General features: G+C 33.4%; 1 protein-coding gene across 2 annotated transcripts in view; it reads left to right on the plus strand.

Moving 5' to 3' along the window:
• The first annotated feature begins 1,912 nt into the window (after positions 1–1,912).
• Positions 1,913–20,898, plus strand: part of LOC114928585 (uncharacterized) — a 35,538-nt gene continuing 16,552 nt past the window's right edge. For both annotated transcript variants that reach the window (XM_085489479.1, XM_085489480.1), the window contains exon 1: positions 1,913–2,460. In XM_085489479.1, the coding sequence (XP_085345605.1) occupies positions 2,373–2,460 (88 nt within the window). In that variant the 5' untranslated portion in view covers positions 1,913–2,372. The remainder of the gene's footprint in view (positions 2,461–20,898) is intronic.

A 20,898-nucleotide genomic window follows, 5' to 3' on the forward strand; every position in this document is an offset into this window, starting at 1 on the left:
ATCATGTTAAACGCGATGACGAAATAATTTCGACAATGATCCAATAAATAATAAGTGACCTTAAAAGTGGACTTCACACCAGACTTGTGTTTCATAACTGTAACAATTTATTTGAAGAGAAAAATTGTGTAATGTTTTATCGTACAATCAGGTTTTAGTGGTGTAAGCTTTTTATCGTTTCATCATAATCGACTTGTCATTACTCGCTAATTTTATTAATATATGTATGTTTTATATCATTGTCATATTTGAAAACCTATTGTATGATCATTATCACTAAATATTATTCCTTCTTTATCGAAAAAGGAAGCATAAGAAAAGAACGTTCTAAAACAATCTAAATGTTCAAAAAACACCTCACATTTTATACAGAGTATTTCATTTTAATTTCCCCAAGTAAATATCTTTTAAAATTAAGCAAAATACGAAAAAAAGGTTTAAACAGAAATTATAGGATTTCGAGGGAAAAGAAGTTGGCGTTACTGACTTTTTCCTAAAGGACTATTTTCAAGGTCATTTGAAGACCATTTATGTTTTTTAAATGGAATTATTATAAAAGTAATATAATAAAAAGTTATAAAGGGTAAGATAGTCAAAAAGTGAATATAAATAGTTTATGAGATATTTTTTATTTTAGTGTCCTTTAGTTTAACATATAATCTTATGCATAAATAGAATATCTCATAAAATATTAATTTTTCGATAGTCTTATCTTAATACTTTCGTGCACAAAATAATGAAAGCAATCAATTGATATAAAGATAAAGAATAATTTTTTTACCCATAACCTCAAAATTTTGATCAAAAAATACTGTTGTCAAAAAAAGTTGTAATTCAATTAAAATAAGATAAATTATTATAACAATAGTCATAGTGTATAAAAGTATTCTATATAGTATACAAAATTACTCAGATTTGTATAAAAACAACACCATACACAAAACAATTAAACGATATCAGCGATGAGACAAATATAATAGTAAAAATGTTGTTTGAATCTAATATGAAAACACGTGTACATATACATGTCCCATTTTAAATGATCTAGGCGAATATTTAAAAAAATGTGAAAGATACAGAAAAATGTTTCATACAAAAGTTTTTTGACTTTGAGAAGCACATAAAATGGTGTCATTGGTTTGACCTTGAATAGTCGTTTGAAGATCACATAAAGGTTACTTTTAATTTGTTAAATAGAAATATCTCTATTTTTAATGCATTTATATTTTTGTAGCTTATGTTACAAGTTACATACTTTTTCAAATCAACTATGTATTTTCTTTACATCAATTAATTGGTCTCATTATTCTGTGCATAAAAGTATTGAGTTAAGATTATCGAAAACTGTTTGAATGTTTCAACAGATATTTTGAATTTATGTCAAAATACTGAAAAGTTAGTCTCATAATTTAAAAAAGTTCGTAAAGAAAAATACTTTATTATAGTATTTTGAAAAGCTTTCGAGAGCCATTCCATTTAGGAATAAGTCCTAAAAATATTATCTGGAAATTATCTAAATAAATCGCCATATAATTTTATTCACATACATTCAAAACAAAATCATCATCTTATCTTAAGATAAATTTACACATTTTTATTTCATCTTTATCTGGTTAATTTTTAAATCATCAAGCACAAAACACTGTATACACAATATACGTAATACACATAAATTATTCATTTAGGAGTAATCAGAGGTCATTGATCAGAATTGATCAATTGAGGAGTCGGCGTAAAGCGAGGCATCGATTTCCATGACAATGCAACGAAGAGTTATAAGATCGCAAGTATCGCGAGTCCCGTGGCGGCGGAAGGAGGGCAAACGGGGAGGCCACGAGCCACAAGGGGACCACGTTGCGCCTCGCGCACCGCCGGGAGGCGAAAGAGGATTTCCAAGAGCTCTTCGGTGACGCGCACCAGAGAGCGAGCAGGAACGGGCCGTCCCACGACGAGGCGCGTCTGTGTGGTGGGGTGTCAGCCGTGGCTTATCTGGCGACTTTATGTATATTACGATACCCGAGGTAGGAACACGAGCAGTTCACTGCTGGCTAACCGGTCGGAGAGAAGTCGACAAAAAGCCGAGAGGGAGAGAGTTAGTCTCTGCGCGGCGCCACACCGGAGTGTGCGGTGTGCGAGAGAGTTGATCACGTGTGTGCATCGACGAGAGAAAACAAATTGTTTTTCTTTTTCCTTCTCGACACGTAAGCGAAATAAATGTCGCCGTGTGACTAGTACTTCCGCGCGATTGTATATACACTGAGGTTATTTATGAGACGCGTGAAAGTCACGTATAGTGTCGCGCCGCATCGACCGAGTAGCCGTTCGATCAGCTGATCGAACGGGTCGCGTCTGTATCCGATCAGCGAGCCAGGATGATCGTCCTCGCGTGGTGCGTGTTCGTTATCATCTCGTCGTTTCTCGTGGCAAGAAACCAGGCCTTCCTCAACGCGCCGATACCAGGTAGGTTCTAGGCAAAGGTTTCACACCGATGAACACACGGCACGTTTATTCTCGAGTTACGAGTATTTTGCGAAGAACAAAGGCGAGATCTCGTGATTGATCGTCGTGCAAGTTTTTTCCCTCTCGCACGGAGAAGTTTTTATTTTACTTTCAATGAACTACTACTGCAAGGAATTTATCACGCGTTAAGTGTGATAAGACTTAAAATGATTAAATGATAAATATCTACTTTGTTTCTGACTTGCTGGCGTACCGACAAAAGCGAAGGTCGTGCATCGACTGTTTCGAATAACGTTTCGAGCAGTGGCTCATTTTCGATGTCGACACTTTGCATTTGATGATGATCCGTTTATCGTTTGATTTTGTGATTGGAAAGATGACTTCGCGTCAAAATGCTCGAAACTAATTATCTAAATAATATCGAAGTATTTTATTTAAAAATAAGATGATAAAAGCATATAACTCTACTAACAAAAATATATTTTTTATAATATTATTTAACGAATCCATAAATCAATCATAGATTTCAAAAATAGAGATTTAAAAATACAGAGATTTTATTTCTCTATTGTTACTAATATAAATAAATATAAAGAGAGAATGAACGAGAGATATTTTATATATATATATATATATATATATATATATATATATATATGAAATATCAATCGTGATAGTAATTTCGTATAGACCTTGCTTAAACTATTTAGCGATAAATCTGCCGTTATTTCCGTTCTATGATGATGCTACAAATATTATGTTTGTACTACATCACCAAAGTATGAGGAAATATAACCTCTAGTAACCTAAAGTAATCCGTATGCGCCAAAACACTGTAAAGATTAAAAAAAAAAAAGAGACGAGCACGTCTCGTCGGAGATTTTATAAACATGCTTGAGGAGGAGACTCTGGTTTATTGGACCGTGTGTTTCGATCGATCCAGAGCTCCGAATATAGATAACGTTGCATTATTTAAAGCACACACGGTAATCTACATATACGATTATGAGATAGATTTCGATGATTCGATTAGTCTCTTTAGTTTTGCAAGTTTTCCCAGATAAATTAATTTAATATGTCTAACGTCGGACTTCATAATCAGTTATTGTATCATATCAGACAGGCTTTGAAGTAGATTCTATGAAACTCGAGGAACATGAACAATGTTGAATATAATTATTTATATTTTAGATATATTCGATTTTCCAAGAATATTGTCTCAAATTATTCAACCTTACACAATATTGATTCGACTCATGCATTAATACAACAATAAAAAAATCATCAATCAAAATTAAGGACTGTTTGATTAAAAGACACTTAATCATAGCATGGATAGTTTCAATATCAAATTTTATATGAAATTCTTTTATTAATTTTAATTCAGTTGGGTCTAAAATTCTTAGTTATGAAAATTATTCAAATACTATATAAAATATATATGTGCACTAGCGAATATGTCGATGTAGTGTTTCTGCAAAATTATTTAATTAATATTTTTTTGTTTTATGCTTAGCTTTTACTCCAGGATCAGCGACAAGGATGTAATAAAACTTCTGATTCCATTTTTATTTTTTTTTTAATTTTTAAATTTTTTAAAATTTAAGAAGTTTTTTTAAATTTTAACATTTTTTATTTTTTTACATGCTTTTTTTATTTTTCATATACTTATTTATATTTCCTTTATTACTTAAATGTCTTCGCGTCGATAGACCTGCTTTTGTTTTTTTCTTTTACTTACCTTTTTTAAATGGAGTCAGCAAAACTAATTTCTTTTAATTTACAAGGAGGGAGGGTTAACGCCGCTAGTATATATATGTGACATCTGTTTCTAAGTTATTATACTGTGTGCATTACAATAAAAACAAGTCGCGCTGATTTCAAAATTTTCAAGGAAGTTTTAAATATGACTTAAATGTACAATAACACTAGTTTACAAAAAACTTTTTTCATTATTTAAAACTAAAAAAATAAGGTGTTTCTTAAAGATTTTTATATAATTCACAGTGGTTACATAATATAACAGCATCTGACGCTCTAACTCATGCCAACATACATGAATTTGTACTGCGTTCGTCATATAATCTTATAATTGTTGTATTTATTTATGATGTCGAAATGACTAAATTAAATTTTTTAACATATTATTAGGATATTGAGAAAGACTGTCGTACAGTCGAAACGTTTATCTGAACTTTTGTATAGTATGAAGTAAATTAATGAATAAATTTTTCAATTAATAGCATATAAGCTCGTTAAGTTGGCCTTTTATTATATCACATATTTTTAATTGTATACGAGCCGAAGTTTAATTTATAAAATATATATATTTTTATATACTTTATTATTGAAAATAATGTTGCAAGCCAATTTTCACCAGCACGTCAGATTTTTAAAATAATTGAGGTTTAATATACAAAAATGACTTTTTTGCGATATTTGAGATTTTTTATAAAAAATATTAATGTTATCTCTCGAAGTTCTCATCAGATATATTGTTTATCCTCTATAAAGTGCTTTTTTATTTCGCTTTCTTACTTTTTAATCATTATGTTAAAAAAGATTTAAATACAGAATTTTGCTAAGAAAACAAATATTCCTCCTATAATAATAAAGTCATTATTATTAATTAATAATTTCTAATTTAGGATTATCGATACACGTACATAGTGTAACTTAGAATAATAGATTTCACACACACACACACACACATATATATATATATTTATATATGGTGTCTCACGATCAGTTTAATTGCCACCTTGAATTTTTCGAAACAAATGCATTTTCGAAAAAAGTTCTACACAAAAGTTGTTTGATCTAAAGAGGGACAATAAATAATGGTAAAATTAATTTTGGAAAAAATAATTTTTGTCAAAAAATTTGTTCCTCAGAAAGATCATATAAAAAAATTCTCGCAGCTTTAAAAAATTCAAATCTTTGATGACATTTAAAATAATTTTTGGCATAAACTAGTATAACATTCAATGACTGAATATCTCAGGAAGTAAAGACTGCATACATAATGCTATATTTCAAATCGATGTCTCAATTGATGCAGCTGAAGTCTCGCTTTTACGTGACATTGTTATCGGAACAGCTTGTTTAGAATTCGCGAAGATTGTATAAACGCGACAGGAAACACTAATAGCACGAACAGTTACTCGAAAGAACTCGCATCAAAGAGTGCGACGCGCTCGCGGTTAATTCCGAGATTGCACTGTGTTCTATCGCGTATGCATTTTGCATACCACGTCTGTGAATGACAGATTTATCTCGCGCGCGCTCTCTCTCTCTCTTTCTCCCGTAATCGACCAGAATTTCGCTTAAACTGTCGCCATCGGAGTGTGAGGTGGGCCATTTTAGGAAACCGATCGGTATACAAAAGTTTCGATCGTCTTCCCACTCTCCCCATCAATTCCCACCTCTTTCATCTCCGCGCGTGTTCTTTGGTACGAAAAATATGTCATGTAATCAATAAGTGCACTATAAAGCGGTTAACAAGACACTTGACCTCCTACGCTTTCTTACTTTACATCTTTTTTGTCTGAACAACCTAATCGGCAATCAAAATGTGATACTACATAAGCAAAAAATTATATTTATTAATTAGTAATCTTCTAATTGCTGAGGTGTGAGTATTATTAAACTGTTCTTTTGAGTCATTTTGCTTGACTAGAATAACTTCTTCAAAGGAACATTTTGTCAGAACACAGAGTGTAATATAAACAGAAGAATCGAAGAAATTTATTTAACCTTCGCGGGATCTCATTTCGTGGAAACTAAATTCTTCTTCGCGAAAATTTATTAATTCTGTGAACCAAGTGTCAAGAAGAGCCACGCGCCGCGAACGTTGTTTTATTAACGAGAGTATATCGTAATAATTTAGTGGTGTCTGAGCAATGTCGAACTATAGTAGCTTTTTCCATATCCAGTTATTAAATAATCCAAATACAAGTACCTACCCAAAGAATGCGATTATTTCTGTCGTGACATAATTTTTACGAGAGAGAACTTTATCGAAAATTCTCAAGCACGCTAATAAATTACATGTCATTTATTATTAATGTTAAAAGAGAATTAGAGAAATGCGTCAATATACGATGATTATTTAAGTTTAGCTAAATAATTATTTATTATTGTGTGTGTGTGTAAAATATAATTATTATATAAAATAATTATTTATAAATAATAATTAAAATTAAATTGTAAATAATTATTTATTAATTATATTTATAATTATTATCGTGAAAATAATGCTTATTAAAACTAAGTAGAGACTATGCTATATGTGATTAAGGGCCAATTCAAACTTTCACACTCTAACAGAATTTATTATATTGGTGTTTCTTTTACCGAATCTGTATTTTTAAAATTTCTATCCAACCAAGTAATCAGTCTAAACGCCAGTTAACGGATGTACAAACCTATAATCGTACACATAATGTGTTCACGTTGCTAAATATAGAAGTACAAAAGCAACTGAAAACCGTTATATACATCTCTAGCCTCGAATGTATCCTGCAAATTCTTAGCATACAATTATGATGAAACATGAAACTTCCTATGTTTAAAGACTTAAAAACACGAATCTTCTCGTAATTTTTTTTGTGTCGAAATAAAAATTCTAAACTCTTACTAAGAAATTTATTTTATTACAAAATTACAAATTTATTATTAAAATTAATGTCACTATAATATCGTGTAAATTAAAATAAAAAATGAATTATGTGTCACACTAAAATTAATAAATTTATTACTTTAATTTGATCCATGGGGACACCGTTTTGGGAGAACAATCTCCATAACTCCCTTAAAAGAGCAGCGCCTCAAAATGATCGAACACATATTTCACGGGTTTTCATAATTTTAAGCCGTTCTGAAAATATAAGATGACAGAGTTTATGGATACCCTGTATATCTATTATATTAGTATTAGAAGGGAAGGGGGCCAGATTTTTTAAAAAACCAAGTCTTGATATCGTGGATTTATATTATAGAATATCCGCTAAAGTTACGTGTGTCGCACGAAAGACGTCAGAATCTTATACACACTTGACTTTGAAATATATAGGCGAGAAGAGCTTCGCTTTTGATCTGTACGTAGACGAGGGAAAGAGGAACAGAATCTCCAATACTTTTTCTTCCTTAGAGGAGACGGCAACACTCGCCCCTGTACGTGTTCACCGACAATGGACTCCATATAGATACTCTCTTAAACCAACTAACAATAATACTTCCGATAATAATACACGGTGATCACGAAACTTGGAGCTATGCCAAGAGAACACGCTGGACTTGGTCACAAAGTACAATTATACGAAAACTTTATGGTCGGATAAAGTTCCGGATAATTCACAATTCTTCGAGTACAATCGCGGTCTCTTCGAGTACAATTAGGCGCGTTTCTACGTGTATTTTAGGAATTTATGCGATCGGATCGTGAAGTAGAATTGCGAAACGGAATTCGCTTTTCACTGCCTACTCCACTTTGACTGGAGACTTTCTTGCTTATGGAACGTGACTGGGGGGAAGGGAGAGGCACCATTAGGCTCCATGAATCTAATTTAATTTCTACCAATGACAAGTAAAGCGTAAAAAATAAGATAATAGATAACAAAGTTCTATACTTACATATTTCCTCTTCAAATTAATTTCTCCGATGAAAAAGTATAAACTAATAAAATCCATATAAAGACATCGATATCTGGGTACCAGCATTGCAATGTAACAATTTCTTTATAGCAACTAGGTGTCGAACATTTTTTTCTGTTATATTTTAGAAGCTTTCTAAATACAAAGGCTTTAGAGATGTCTGGGTACCTGTTTGTTGACAGAAAGGTTAATATTAATCGATTAATTTTATATATACTTTTATATATGTATTCGATTGTAACTAGACTCAGCCTCTTAATGAGACAATGATACGAACTGTTTGGAAGTGGAAGAACAAATAAAGCACGTCATAGCGAAATAAATGAGATAAGTCTGAAGAAAGTACTAACTATTTGAAGTTTAGAACGTATATAAATAAAAGAAGAATTACCTATAGTAGAACAAGTGTCCAGCATCGATATGAGATAATCATTGGCCTACAATAGATAATTTGAGCCGTAAGCCTTAAGAAATTGACTGATATTACAGTCAAGTATGAGGATGAGGAGATTATTTGACTGTGATTAGTCAATTTCTTAAAGCTTTTAGCTTAAATCACCTATTGTGAATCAAATAAAAATGATAATAACGGATAATGATAGCAGAAAAATGATAATATGGATAAGGGACAGTACATTCATTGACTTCAGTAAATTATCTACATACACAAACATGAACAAACATGTGCATATATGAGCCGAATGCAATCGAGATTTACTGAAATCAGTGTCCTATCCTTATACATACTTATGCGTGTGTCTTAATCCCTTTACATCTCTAATACTCTCCTTATTCTTCTACTCTCTTACTCTATTACTCTCCCTTGTTCTTATATGAAGCTAATGCTACGTTTATTGTATATATTCTTTTGTTTCTGCTCTCATCGAGGCTGTATTTAACACTGGTGCAAGAGAGAAAGATAGTGACTCCTAATCGCCCGCAATGCGCATGCACAGTATCATCGCCATGATTAGGTTATGTGCTATTAATTTGACAAAAGAAGAAGGACAAGAGTTGACGTAACAATCCCACGGTGACCGTAAAAAAACTATAACAATGACGATATTACTGTTGGATATAGCTTCGGTAATTCTCCTTCTATTTATTTATGTATACATATGTATATATATTATAATTGTGTCATGCACTTGTTTACCATTATAGATGCGCGAATTGGCCAATCTTTTTAATTTAATTTCTCATTAATTATTGCAAAGATCGTCAAATAGTACAGAACCTTTCCTAGGTTTAACTTGCTCTACCTGCACCTGACGAGTGAGGCATGAATTATCGGACACCCTGTATATTTTAATACGACTTGACAGCCGTGATTCAAATCGAACAATTCGAAGGTCGCTGTAGACGGAACTTCAAATATCGGGACTTTGAATGTCGAATTTTTTGCTCGCATCAGGATTTCGTAAGCACAAATTACCTTGCTTTCCGCCATATCTCGATGATTGCATCACTTGTTTACCATTGCCGGCTAATTTAATTACCTATTAGTGAACAATTGCGCGCGGTCGCATCATCTGTAATCGCGGGCTCATTTCCCCTTTTCTTATACTTCTCTTACTAATGTGCTAACAATATATCGTATTTTGATACGTCAGTAACTGCGCAAATGATCGATTGTTAAATCCTATCTCAATTATATACTATGATTATGTAAAAGTACTAATCGTGTATTACATTTTGATATGTCAATTGCTGCACACAAATGGCTGATTGTTAAAACTGATCTCAATTATTCAGTGATTACGTAAAAGCACCGATTATAATTGTTGATGGAGCAAATAATGTTATCAGGATGCTGCTATCAAAACTAAGGTAGCTTTGAGAATCGCATAAAATGATTACACATGCACGTACAGTTCATCGATCAACACGCTATTTACTTTTAGCGTTTAATAAAGTGCTTGATTAAAATATATTTCTATAATAATTAATTTATCGAATTATGAGATTACTAATTAATTAATAACAAATATTTTTAATCTGCACACAATATATGTATAATGACAAAATATTCAATCAAATTTTATATTAAAATATTTATATCTATATTTGTATTATATTATTAGAGTACAGACTGCTAATAATATTGCAAATGGAAGAATGCAAATCTTTGCAGCAATATCATTCCCAATTAACAAACAATTTATGATGCATAATTAATTTGATTCACCGAGATCTGCTGAGAAATAGAAAAAAGAGAGATGTCGTTCTATTTCGCTGACTTCATCGGTAATAGCTTCCAATTGATAATAATAATCCTTCGTAGCACATACTTAACTAAAAGCACAAATTAACTAAAAACAATTTGCTGTAATTATAGCCGTATTCCAATTAACGTGATAACACAATCTCCCGATATTTCAATCGGCACTCCCGATACTTTCCTTTTTCACACATACCTTTCTCTTTCGCTTTTAGCGGGCAGACAAGCGTAAATAACACGATTGCAGAACGCGATTTTTAAATAAATAATCACTTTTTGACGATCGCGCGATACATAAATTGACACACGATATTCACTCGAAAGATTTGAAAATATAATTTTAATTTTGTTATATACATATGTATATGTATATAATCGAAATATATTGTATATGAGAGATTTATTGCAATAATAAGAGTTTGCCTTACCTCCTATATTGTTAGAATGCTATATGATATATCTTATTGTTAGAATAGAATATAAAATTTTCCGACATACGTTTAATATATAAATAAATACAACAATCTTATCTTTTCTATGATTTTTTTAATATGATCATTATCTATAAAGAAAGTTGAGCAAAATATTATATTTTTGTTACTTTATCGACGAGATAAATTAGATATTCAAAACATATTGTATATAAGCATTTAGAAGTCGCCGATATTTATGAAACACTGTATATTTTGATTTGTAAATATGCCACAAATCTTGGTACAATAATAAAAAAAACTAACTATCATATAGATAATGATTCGACTATTTGGGATACAAAATATTTTTAAAAATTAATTTCTTATATCTTGCCTTCGCACAAATAAGCAGATAAAACTTTTATGCAGCAATCTATATTATCTATGAATATTATTTATAACCCAACTTCAAAAGCAATTCGAAAAATCTTATAGGACCGATGCCACTATTTTTTTTAATAATGTTAATAATTTTTATTTTTATTTAATGATTTATATTATATTAAAATTATATTTAATAATTTTTAATAATATAAATTGATAATTAGTTTTTTAATTTAATAAAAAATATAAATAAAATAAATGAACAAACCCGCTCTGTATTTGAATAACAAATTAAAGTGGTGAATTAAGGCCAACTGTCGAGTAAACATTGAAAAACAAATTAAATTAATGTATAAAACAATTTTAATGTTAAAAATTCACATAATTTGAAGTTGTACAAACGTTTCTACTGTACTACAGTCTTCATCAGTGTAGTTTTTTAATAATATAAATAATTGAATTCATGGATATTTTACAGCTGAATTTACATCGCTGTGAAAACGACTAAAATAGTAAATAAATAAATAATGACTTTAAAAGACGGATACATATTCAATGGAGAATGCATAATGATAGATGAACGAAGGTGTACAAAAGTTCTTCGTATCGCGTATCGAGCTATATAATTTTGTAAATCATTGATCTATCAACCTATCTACCAACTCGGATATACGCGATCATTAAAATGTCTCACGTTGAATCCCGCTTGAGGTACACAGATGTGTGTGTATTTTTCTACTTTCCGATAACGCGCGCGTGTGGATGCATAAGGATGAGTATCTTATCGCGTGATGCGTTCTTTATGAGAAATAAAGAAAGATATGAAAGATACTCGATTTTTACGATAATCGGCTCTTATTTATATTTATTACTCTAATGTGACATCTAATCACATATTTAATTGCAATACTTGTAATCTTATAACGAAGCACACTGCAAAAAATTAAAGCAAAAGGTTTTTTAAATCAAATATTGCAACAGAGAGAGGATACTCTACGGTAAGGTTAAAATAAAAAAAAGTTGATCAAGAGTACAAATAATATTATAAAAAAAGTAGATTTCAAAATTTTGGGCACATCTCTTGGAACTAATAAAACCTTATGAAATTTCTATGAACTTTTTTCCGATCACATTTTATACTCTTATATATACGGTAAGCCATTTTAATGTTTTACTCTAAATCTCTTTTTTCCTACGTCTTTTATTACAAAATTCGCATAAAAATATTTGACTTTAAGAAGGACACAAAGATAGCAATGTTAATTTGTTTACAGATAGCGCCACTCTTGAAAAATTCGCTAATCATCACTTTAAATGGAAACTTTTTTACAAAGTATGTTTTAGTTGTGTTATTAGTTATTTTCTTGATTTTTCAATAAGTTACACAATTTTAATTTTGGAATATTAATATTCCGCAAACATGTCGAGATATCATTTCTGTTCTTAGTTTTTATTTTGTCTTTTTCGGTAATGATATTTATTCGACGAAACCTACTTTTGTTTTAAAAAATCGGTTTTTATCTAAAAACAAAAAAGTAAATTAATAATAATAATTAGTGAATTTCTCGAAAGTATAGTGCCATCTAGAAATAAATTGATATCACTATATTTTCTTGTAAAAGGCATAGAAAAAAAATATTTGAGAGGGACATTAAAAATAACGAAGATTATACATATAAGGTCGATAATTTTTTATGACCCACCCTATATAATCTTTCAGATTTTTCTGTATGTTACGAAATATTACTCCTCGCTATACTGCATCAACGATTTATCTTGATTTAGTTGCTGACCAAAGTTTTGCAAATATTTCGATCAACCCGGTGTCTCCCTAACAACGATGTATTTCAGCCGTTCTCGCGTGCGTCAGGTAAAACTTTACAAACAACGTTCGTACGAGACAGAAGAAGTCATCTTCACGAGAAAATGCTTGAACACGAAAACTTTAAAGAGATTTTTATTTTTTTTTTTTTTTTTTTTTTTTTTTTTTAGTTTAAAAGTTTATGTGAAAGAAGGAAGTTTATCAACATAGAGCAACCCAAAAAATGGATATGTAACACTTTTTAACAATGATAAAATAAATATACCACGATACATTGATAAATATGCTATATATTATACATATGATGACACATTAACAATTATATATAACGTATAAATCTTTTAAATTTTCATATAAATTATCTAATATAAATATAAATATATTATGCATAGAAAAAAATTGTATAGTAAAAATTACATAAAAATACATTTTCTTTTATATTTATCGTTACGCTAAAATATAACAATTCACCCGCGTCCAATCCAGATTTGTTAAATGAATATGATCGTAATATAAAATTTTTAAGACGGTTTTGGTTTCGCAAACGCACTGTGAAAATCATTTTAACTCTTATTGAAAAGAGGATAAGAAGCAAGATTCACAGATGAATATTAAATATTTTGTTAAAATTATTTTATATGACGTACAGAGTAGTTATTTAACAAGTTTTTAAAGTTTATGGTAGCATTGAAAGAATATTAAATATTAAATATTTTGTTAAAGTTATTTTATATGACGTTCAAAGTGGTTATTTTAAAAGTTTAAAAAGTTTATGATAGCATATTGAAAAAATATTTTCTTCAATATCAGTTAAAGGTTGAATTTCTGGTTTGCCTCCACCAGTCTTAAATTTGTTCCATTTTATTATGGGCCAATTGCTTTTTGAGACACTTTTTCATATCTTCATATTTAGTTTCGAATGTTTTTTTAAATCTGAAGCATCTTTATCTCGCCATGTTATAGAATCTGATTTCTTGCATTATATTTTTAAATTGCTTTCTGATGGGAATTAATATTTCAATTTCTTTATTAGAAAAATTAGAATCCCTTTCTTTCTTTTTTTTTTTTTTTGTTTGGCTATCTATTTAATATAAATTATTAAAATACATAAGATATATATATTCAAATAGGAAAAAAATTCAAATAAGATATAACAATTATGTACATACGTATGATAAATATAATATATATTATAGGTGATATATGTATATATGTATATATATATATATATATATATATATATTATATATATATATGGCTTGCGGTTCCGGTGAGAGTGTGAGTGACAGGTGTGTGAAAGCGTGGCAGGTATTTGTGAGGAAAGAGTGAGAAAAGGGGTGAGGAGAATAGGAGATAGGAGGTGAGAGGGCGTAGGAAAAAGAGGAGGATAGATTGAAAGGATAGGAGAAGGAAAAGGGGTAAGGAGTTAGTAAATAGAAAGCAGGAAAAGGTGAGACACGTGGACACGTAGACACGTGGAAGAAAGAGAGTAGGTGTAGAGAGCAGGTGCAGATAGAAAGATAGGGAATTCAATAGGGAATTCACTAGGGAATTCACTAGCGAGTTGGAGCGAATTAGAACATAGAGTAAGGGAATCAAAGAAAGAAAGCGATAAGAGAAAAATGAATAAGGAGGAAAAGAATGTTAGTGAAGAGAATAGTAGAGATAGGAGGATAGAGACTACTAGAGATAGGATGGTTGAGGAAGGGGGAAAGAGGGGAGATGAGGAGGAAGTAAAAAAGAAGGCAGGGAGGCCGAGAAGAGTAGATGAGTTAGCGAAAGAGAGGAGGAGCAGTATGGGGTGTATAGAGGATTTCTTGAAAAGGAAAAGGGAAGAAGGGGGAGAGGAGGATAAGGATGAAGAGGAAAGAAGTCTGAGAAGGAGCAAAAAAAACAGAAAGGCTGAACAGAGAAGTAGGGGGGATAGAAAAGGAGGAGTTAAAGAGGATGATGGAGGAGATAGGAGAGAAGATTACAGAGAAGTTAGGTGAGGAAATAAGAAAATTGAAGATTGAAATATGGAAAAAGGAGGGGGAATGGAGAGAAGAAAGAAAAGAAATGGGAAAAAAGATAGAAAGACTGGAGGAAAAGGTGATGAGAGTTGGAGGCAAGAATAGAGAAGAGAAGTAAAAAGGAAGAAAGAGAAAGAGAGGGGGGAGAAGGAGGGAGTAAGGGGTTAGGTGAGTCAATAATGGGGAAAATGAGAGACATAGGAAAGAAGTTAGAGTGGAAAGAGAGAGAAGAAAGAAGGAATAACATCGTGATAAGAAGAATAGAAGGGAAGGAAGATGTAAAAGAAAGAGTGGAGAAAATAATGAAAGAAATAGGAGCGAAAACGGAAATAGAATGGATAAGAAGGTTGAAAGGAAAGGAGGGAAAGGAAGGAGAAATGGTGGTTGTAAGACTAGGCAGCAGAGAACAAAAGAGACAGGTAATGGAAAAAAAGAGTCTGTTAAGAGGAAAGAGGGTGAGGATAGAGGACGACCTAACATGGGAGGAAAGAAAGATGAAATGGAGAATAATGGAAATTGCGGAGGAAGAAAAGAGGAAAGGGAACAAGGTGTGGACAAACTACGGTAGGATAAAAATCAATGATGTTTGGTGGAAATGGGAAGAGGAAGAAAGAGTGCTCAAGAACTGGAAAGGAGAAATTAGAGAAGGAATGGAGAAAATGGAGGTGGAAGAGGGGGGCATGAAGACAAGAATGGAGGAAAAAAAGGGATAGAAGAGGGGAGAAGAGAAGAAGGAAGGAAATGAGAAGGGAAGAAGAGTAGTAAGAAGAGAAAGGAGGAGGGAGAAAGGGAGACGGAGATAGAAAGAAGAAAGGAGCAAGAGAGAAAGGAAAAAGGAGAAGTAAGAGAGGAATGGAAGATAGGTTTTTGGAATGTGGCAGGGTTGAAAAACAAGGAAGAAAAATTCTGGAAGGAAATAGAGGATTGGGAGGTAGTGGTGATGATGGAAACATGGATAGAGGAAAAGGGGTGGGAGGCGATTAAAAAGAGGCTACCGAAAGGATATAGATGGGAGAAGCAAGCAGCAAAAAAGAGAAAGAAGAAAGGAAGACCGATGGGGGGAATGATCATGGGGGTAAAGGAGGAGAGGGGAAGGATAAAAGTATCAGGAATGGGAGAAAAGACGGAGGGAATAATGATGGCGGAGTTAGAGGTAGGAAGAGAGAAGTGGAGGGTAATAGGTATATACATTAACGGGGACATGGAAAGGAAAATGGAGGAAATGAAGGAATGGATGGAAGAGAAAGAAGAAGACAAATGGACGATTTTAGGAGGAGATTTCAACGCAAGGACAGGTAGAAGGGGGGGAGTGATAGGAGGAGAGGAGGAAGAGGAAAGAAGATCGAAGGACAAGAAGGTAAATGAGGATGGGAGGAAGTTGATAAAAGAGCTAGAAGAAGTGGGATGGGGAATTTTTAACGGAGGGATTAGAGGGGATAGGGAGGGGGAGTACACATATACAGGAGGAAGAGGGGAATCGGTGATAGACTATGTGGTGGGAGAGGATAGAGTAAAGGAAAAGATAAAGAGAATGGAGGTGGGAGATAACATAGAGTCGGACCATCACCCTTTGATTGTAACGTTAGAAAGAAGAGGAGGTGCTGAAAAGGGGAAAAGGAAGGAAGGAAAAGGAATAAGAAAAAAGGGGAGATGGACGAAGAGGGGAGGAGAAAGAATAAGAGAAGAAATAGAATGGGGAGAGGGGTGGAAAGAGGGAATAAAAGAGGAGCTAGAGGAAAAAATAGGAAGGATAGAAGAGGAATTGAGAGAAGGAGAAAAAGAGAGTGGAGAAGGAAAAAAGAAAGGGTGGTGGGATGAGGAATGTGAGGAGAAGAGGAAAGAAGTGAGGAGAAAGCTAAGGGAATGGAGGAAGAAAGGAGGAGGAGGAGAAGGATACAGAAAAGAAAGGGCAGAATATAAGCTAATGTGTAAAGGAAAAAGGGAGGAGGAGAGGATAAGATGGTACAAGGAAGCGATAGAGGCAAGAACGGAAGGAGAGGTATGGAAAATTATAAACAGGGAAAGGAAGAAGAGAGAAGGAGTGAATGAGGAGATAAAAGCGGAAGAGTGGAAGGAATATTTCATGGACTTATTGGGAGGGGTAGAGGTTAAAGTTGTAAGAGGAGGAAAAGAGAAAAGGGAGAGGGATGAGGAGCAGGAGATAAGCAGGGGGGAAGTAAAGAGGATATTGGGAAAATTGAAGAAAGGAAAAGCAGCGGGGGAGGATGGGATACCGAGTGAGGTATGGAAATATGGAGGAGAGAGGGTAGAAGAGTGGGTATGGGAAATGTGCAACAGAGTCTGGAGAGGGGAAGGATGGCCGGAGAGGTGGAAAGAGGGGATAATAGTACCACTGTTAAAAAAGGGAACGGGGAATAGGGTGGAAAACTACAGAAGGGTGACTTTGATGCCAACGTTATATAAGGTGTATGTGGGGATTCTAACAGAAAGGTTAAAGGAGGAAATAGAGAGGGGGAATATGTTGCCGGAGAGTCAAACAGGCTTTAGGAAGGGAATGGGGGTGATTGACAGTATATATGTGCTAAACTACCTGATCAATAAAAAAGTGAAGAAGAAGGGAGGTAAGGTAGTAGCGGCCTTCATAGATCTGAAGGCGGCGTTTGACTCAGTGGATAGGGAGGTGTTAATGGAGGCGATGAGGAAGAGGGGGGTAAGAGAAGGGTTAAGTAGTAGGATAGAAGAGGTATACAAGGAAACGAGGAGTAAAGTAAGAGCGGGGAAGGAGGAAGGAGAAAACTTCTGGACGGCAAGGGGTGTGAGGCAAGGTTGTCCAATGAGCCCACACTTGTTCAATTTGTTGATAGCGGATATAGAGGAAGTGCTGAAAAAAGGAGGCTGGGGAGGAGTAAAGTTGGGAGGGAAAAAAGTGCACTGCTTGGCATATGCTGATGACATGGTGTTGTTGGCGGAGGAGGAGGAGGGGATGATACATATGTTGGGGAAAATGGAAAATTACATGGATAAAAAAAGGCTAGAGGTAAATGTGGATAAGACAAAAATAATGAGGTTTAGAAAGGGAGGAGGAAGAATGAGGAAAATGGAGTGGAGATGGAAAGGGAAAAAATTAGAGGAAGTGAAAGAGTTCAAGTATCTAGGATATAAGTTACAAAGGAATGGAGGACAGGAGGCGCAGGTGAGGGACAGAGTGAGGAAAGCAGGAGCGGTGATGAGACAAGTATGGGGTATGGGAAAGAGAAGATTTGCAGGAGACTGGATGAAAAGAGTATGGTTAATGGAAAGGTTGGTGGGAACGGTGATGGAGTATGGGGCGGAAATATGGGGGTGGAAGGAGAGGAGAGAAGTAGAGGCAATGCAGGAAAGATGGATTAGGTGGACGCTAGGAGTAGATTGGTGTACGCCGGGGTATATGGTAAGAGAAGAGATAGGAAAGGATAAATTCAGGATAAGAGCAGGAAGAAGAGCGATAGGGTATGAGAAAAAATTAGAGGAAGGAATGGGAGGAAGTTTAGCGAGGAAATGCTATGAGGAGATGAAGGAGAGGGTAAAGGAAGGAAAGGAGGAAAAAAGAGAAAGGGGGGAGGAAGTATATGAGGGATGGGAGCAGAAGGACAGAGAAAGGCAAAAGGAGGAAAGATGGGAGAAGATAAGAGAGTCGAGATACAATAGATGGTATGGAGAATGGAAGGAGGAGGGTTTACCGGAATACTTGAGAAAGGGATGGGGGGAAAGCAGATGGAGAAGGATAGTGAGGTATAGAATGAACAATGAAATGAGGGGGGCGAGATACTGGGAAGAGGAGGGGAAAAGAAGATGCAGACTATGTGGGATGGAAGACGAAACTTGGGAACATGTAATAGGAGAATGTGGGGGAGAGGGGAATAAGGGAAACTGGTGGGAAAAAATGAGGGAAATACTGCAAGAAGGAGGAGAGGGAGAAGGATGGATGAGGGAATTAGAGAAAAAGAGGATAGAGGGGAGGGTGGAAGGGGAAGAGGAGGAAGGAGGTATGAGGAGAATGTGTGAAAGTATGAATGAGGTGTTGGGGAATGTATGGGGAACTGGAAGCCGAGGCGAAGCGAGAAATAGGTTAGGGACAGCTCTTTCTCTCTCTTAATTAGTAAATAGGTAGATTAAGTTAGAGATAAGATAATTGTAAGATAGATGTAAGAGTAGAATGTAAGAGTAGTCTATAAGTGAAGATTGTAAGAAATTTGTAAGGTTTGGGTACGCTCCTCAAAAGCGCCTTTAATCCCTGAGGGGGCAAATAAAGTATTGATTGATTGATTGATATATACATATATATACATATATCACCTATAATATATATTATATTTATCATACGTATGTACATAATTGTTATATCTTATTTGAATTTTTTTCCTATTTGAATATATATATCTTATGTATTTTAATAATTTATATTAAATAGATAGCCAGGAGAGAAAGGGGTTCTAATTTTTCTAATAAAGAAATTGAAATATTAATTCCCATCAGAAAGCAATTTAAAAATATAATAAAGAAATCAGATTCTATAACATTCTATAACTTTTATTATAAAAATGTGTACAAATGAGTAATAAATCCAGTGAAAAGGTTATTATAGTGTCACATGAATTCACTTGATGTTGCTAATACACATTTTCGGAAGTAATTATCGCGATATATTTGTTTTACACTGCAGATAACTACCGATAGCAAAATAACCACGGAACAATGCTTATGTACAACTAGCTGATAAATTGTTTGGTCAAATTTACTCTACAGATAGTAATCTGTCAAGAAAGCTAAGATTTATCTGAAGATGGAACAACCAGCTCTAAGATATTTAATATTTACAAGGATGTTTAAAATGTGATAGTAAATTAAATATTTTGAGATATAAAATTCAATTAGAGAAACAAATGATGTCATTTTTCTACATAATCACACTCCTTTTCAATACACTTCTCACACCGATACACCAACTTCTTTATTCTATTAGAAAAAAATGTTTTTAGTTATGCCTTCAGCCAGGAATACACCGCTTCTTTGATCTTGAAAATAAGAAACAAAGAATATAATGAAAATAAAAGATATAAAGAAAGTTAACTAATTTTTTAGCATCTTGTTGAAAATGTTATATATAATTATGTAAAAGATATTGTAATCATTTTTTATTGGATTATGTTTCTTTCGAGTCGCGAGAAACTTCGAATCACGAATAGCAAATTAGCATATAAAGACAAAGCTTATCGAGACGACAATGCTTATAAGTATTAAGAGAAAGATCAAGTTCCTCACGTAAATAAGCGTCACGTGACCAAGTGTGTGTATGTAAAGTGCAACCTTGTGAGTTTTGCCGGTCATTGGTCATCAGTGAAAAATTAACATTTTAGGCGCAGCCAACTTTACGTTCGAACACTTGGACCGCCGATTGCTGAAACGTGACTCACAATCGCGCTTAAGAGTCGTTACGTAAACGCTGCTCATCGCATAATATAATATCGTAACAGCGTTGATATTAACCGTTTTCCATACGTGTATGCGAACGCACAACGCATCGATGATTATAAACGCGAAATAGAATCGATTACGAAAGGGATTGCCACCTGATAATAACACTGATCAACAAAACAAAACTTTTGTTTGGTTGCCAAGAATGTTTGAGCGAATATAGGATGTTTTGAGGATGCTGATTCCAAAAATGATAACAGTTTTGCCGAATTGGCTCTAGCTTTTGAGATAATGGAATATTCAAGTTACAGATTTTACCCCAAGTACGACCTGTAGCTGCTAACATATACAGTAGGGTTTGGTCTGTCTTTTTAAGGCCTTTGCAGACGAATTTCCATAACCGTAACGTGACCCAAGTAAAACAGAAAATCAAAATAATATCATTTTGACGTCATATTGATCAAATTTGGAGTTCAAATTGACATTATTTTGACTTTTCTGTTCTACTTGGGAAGG

The sequence above is a fragment of the Nylanderia fulva genome, unplaced genomic scaffold (assembly GCF_048542155.1).
Source record: "Nylanderia fulva isolate GAGA-0341 unplaced genomic scaffold, ASM4854215v1 Scaffold85, whole genome shotgun sequence".
NCBI lineage: Eukaryota > Metazoa > Arthropoda > Insecta > Hymenoptera > Formicidae > Nylanderia > Nylanderia fulva.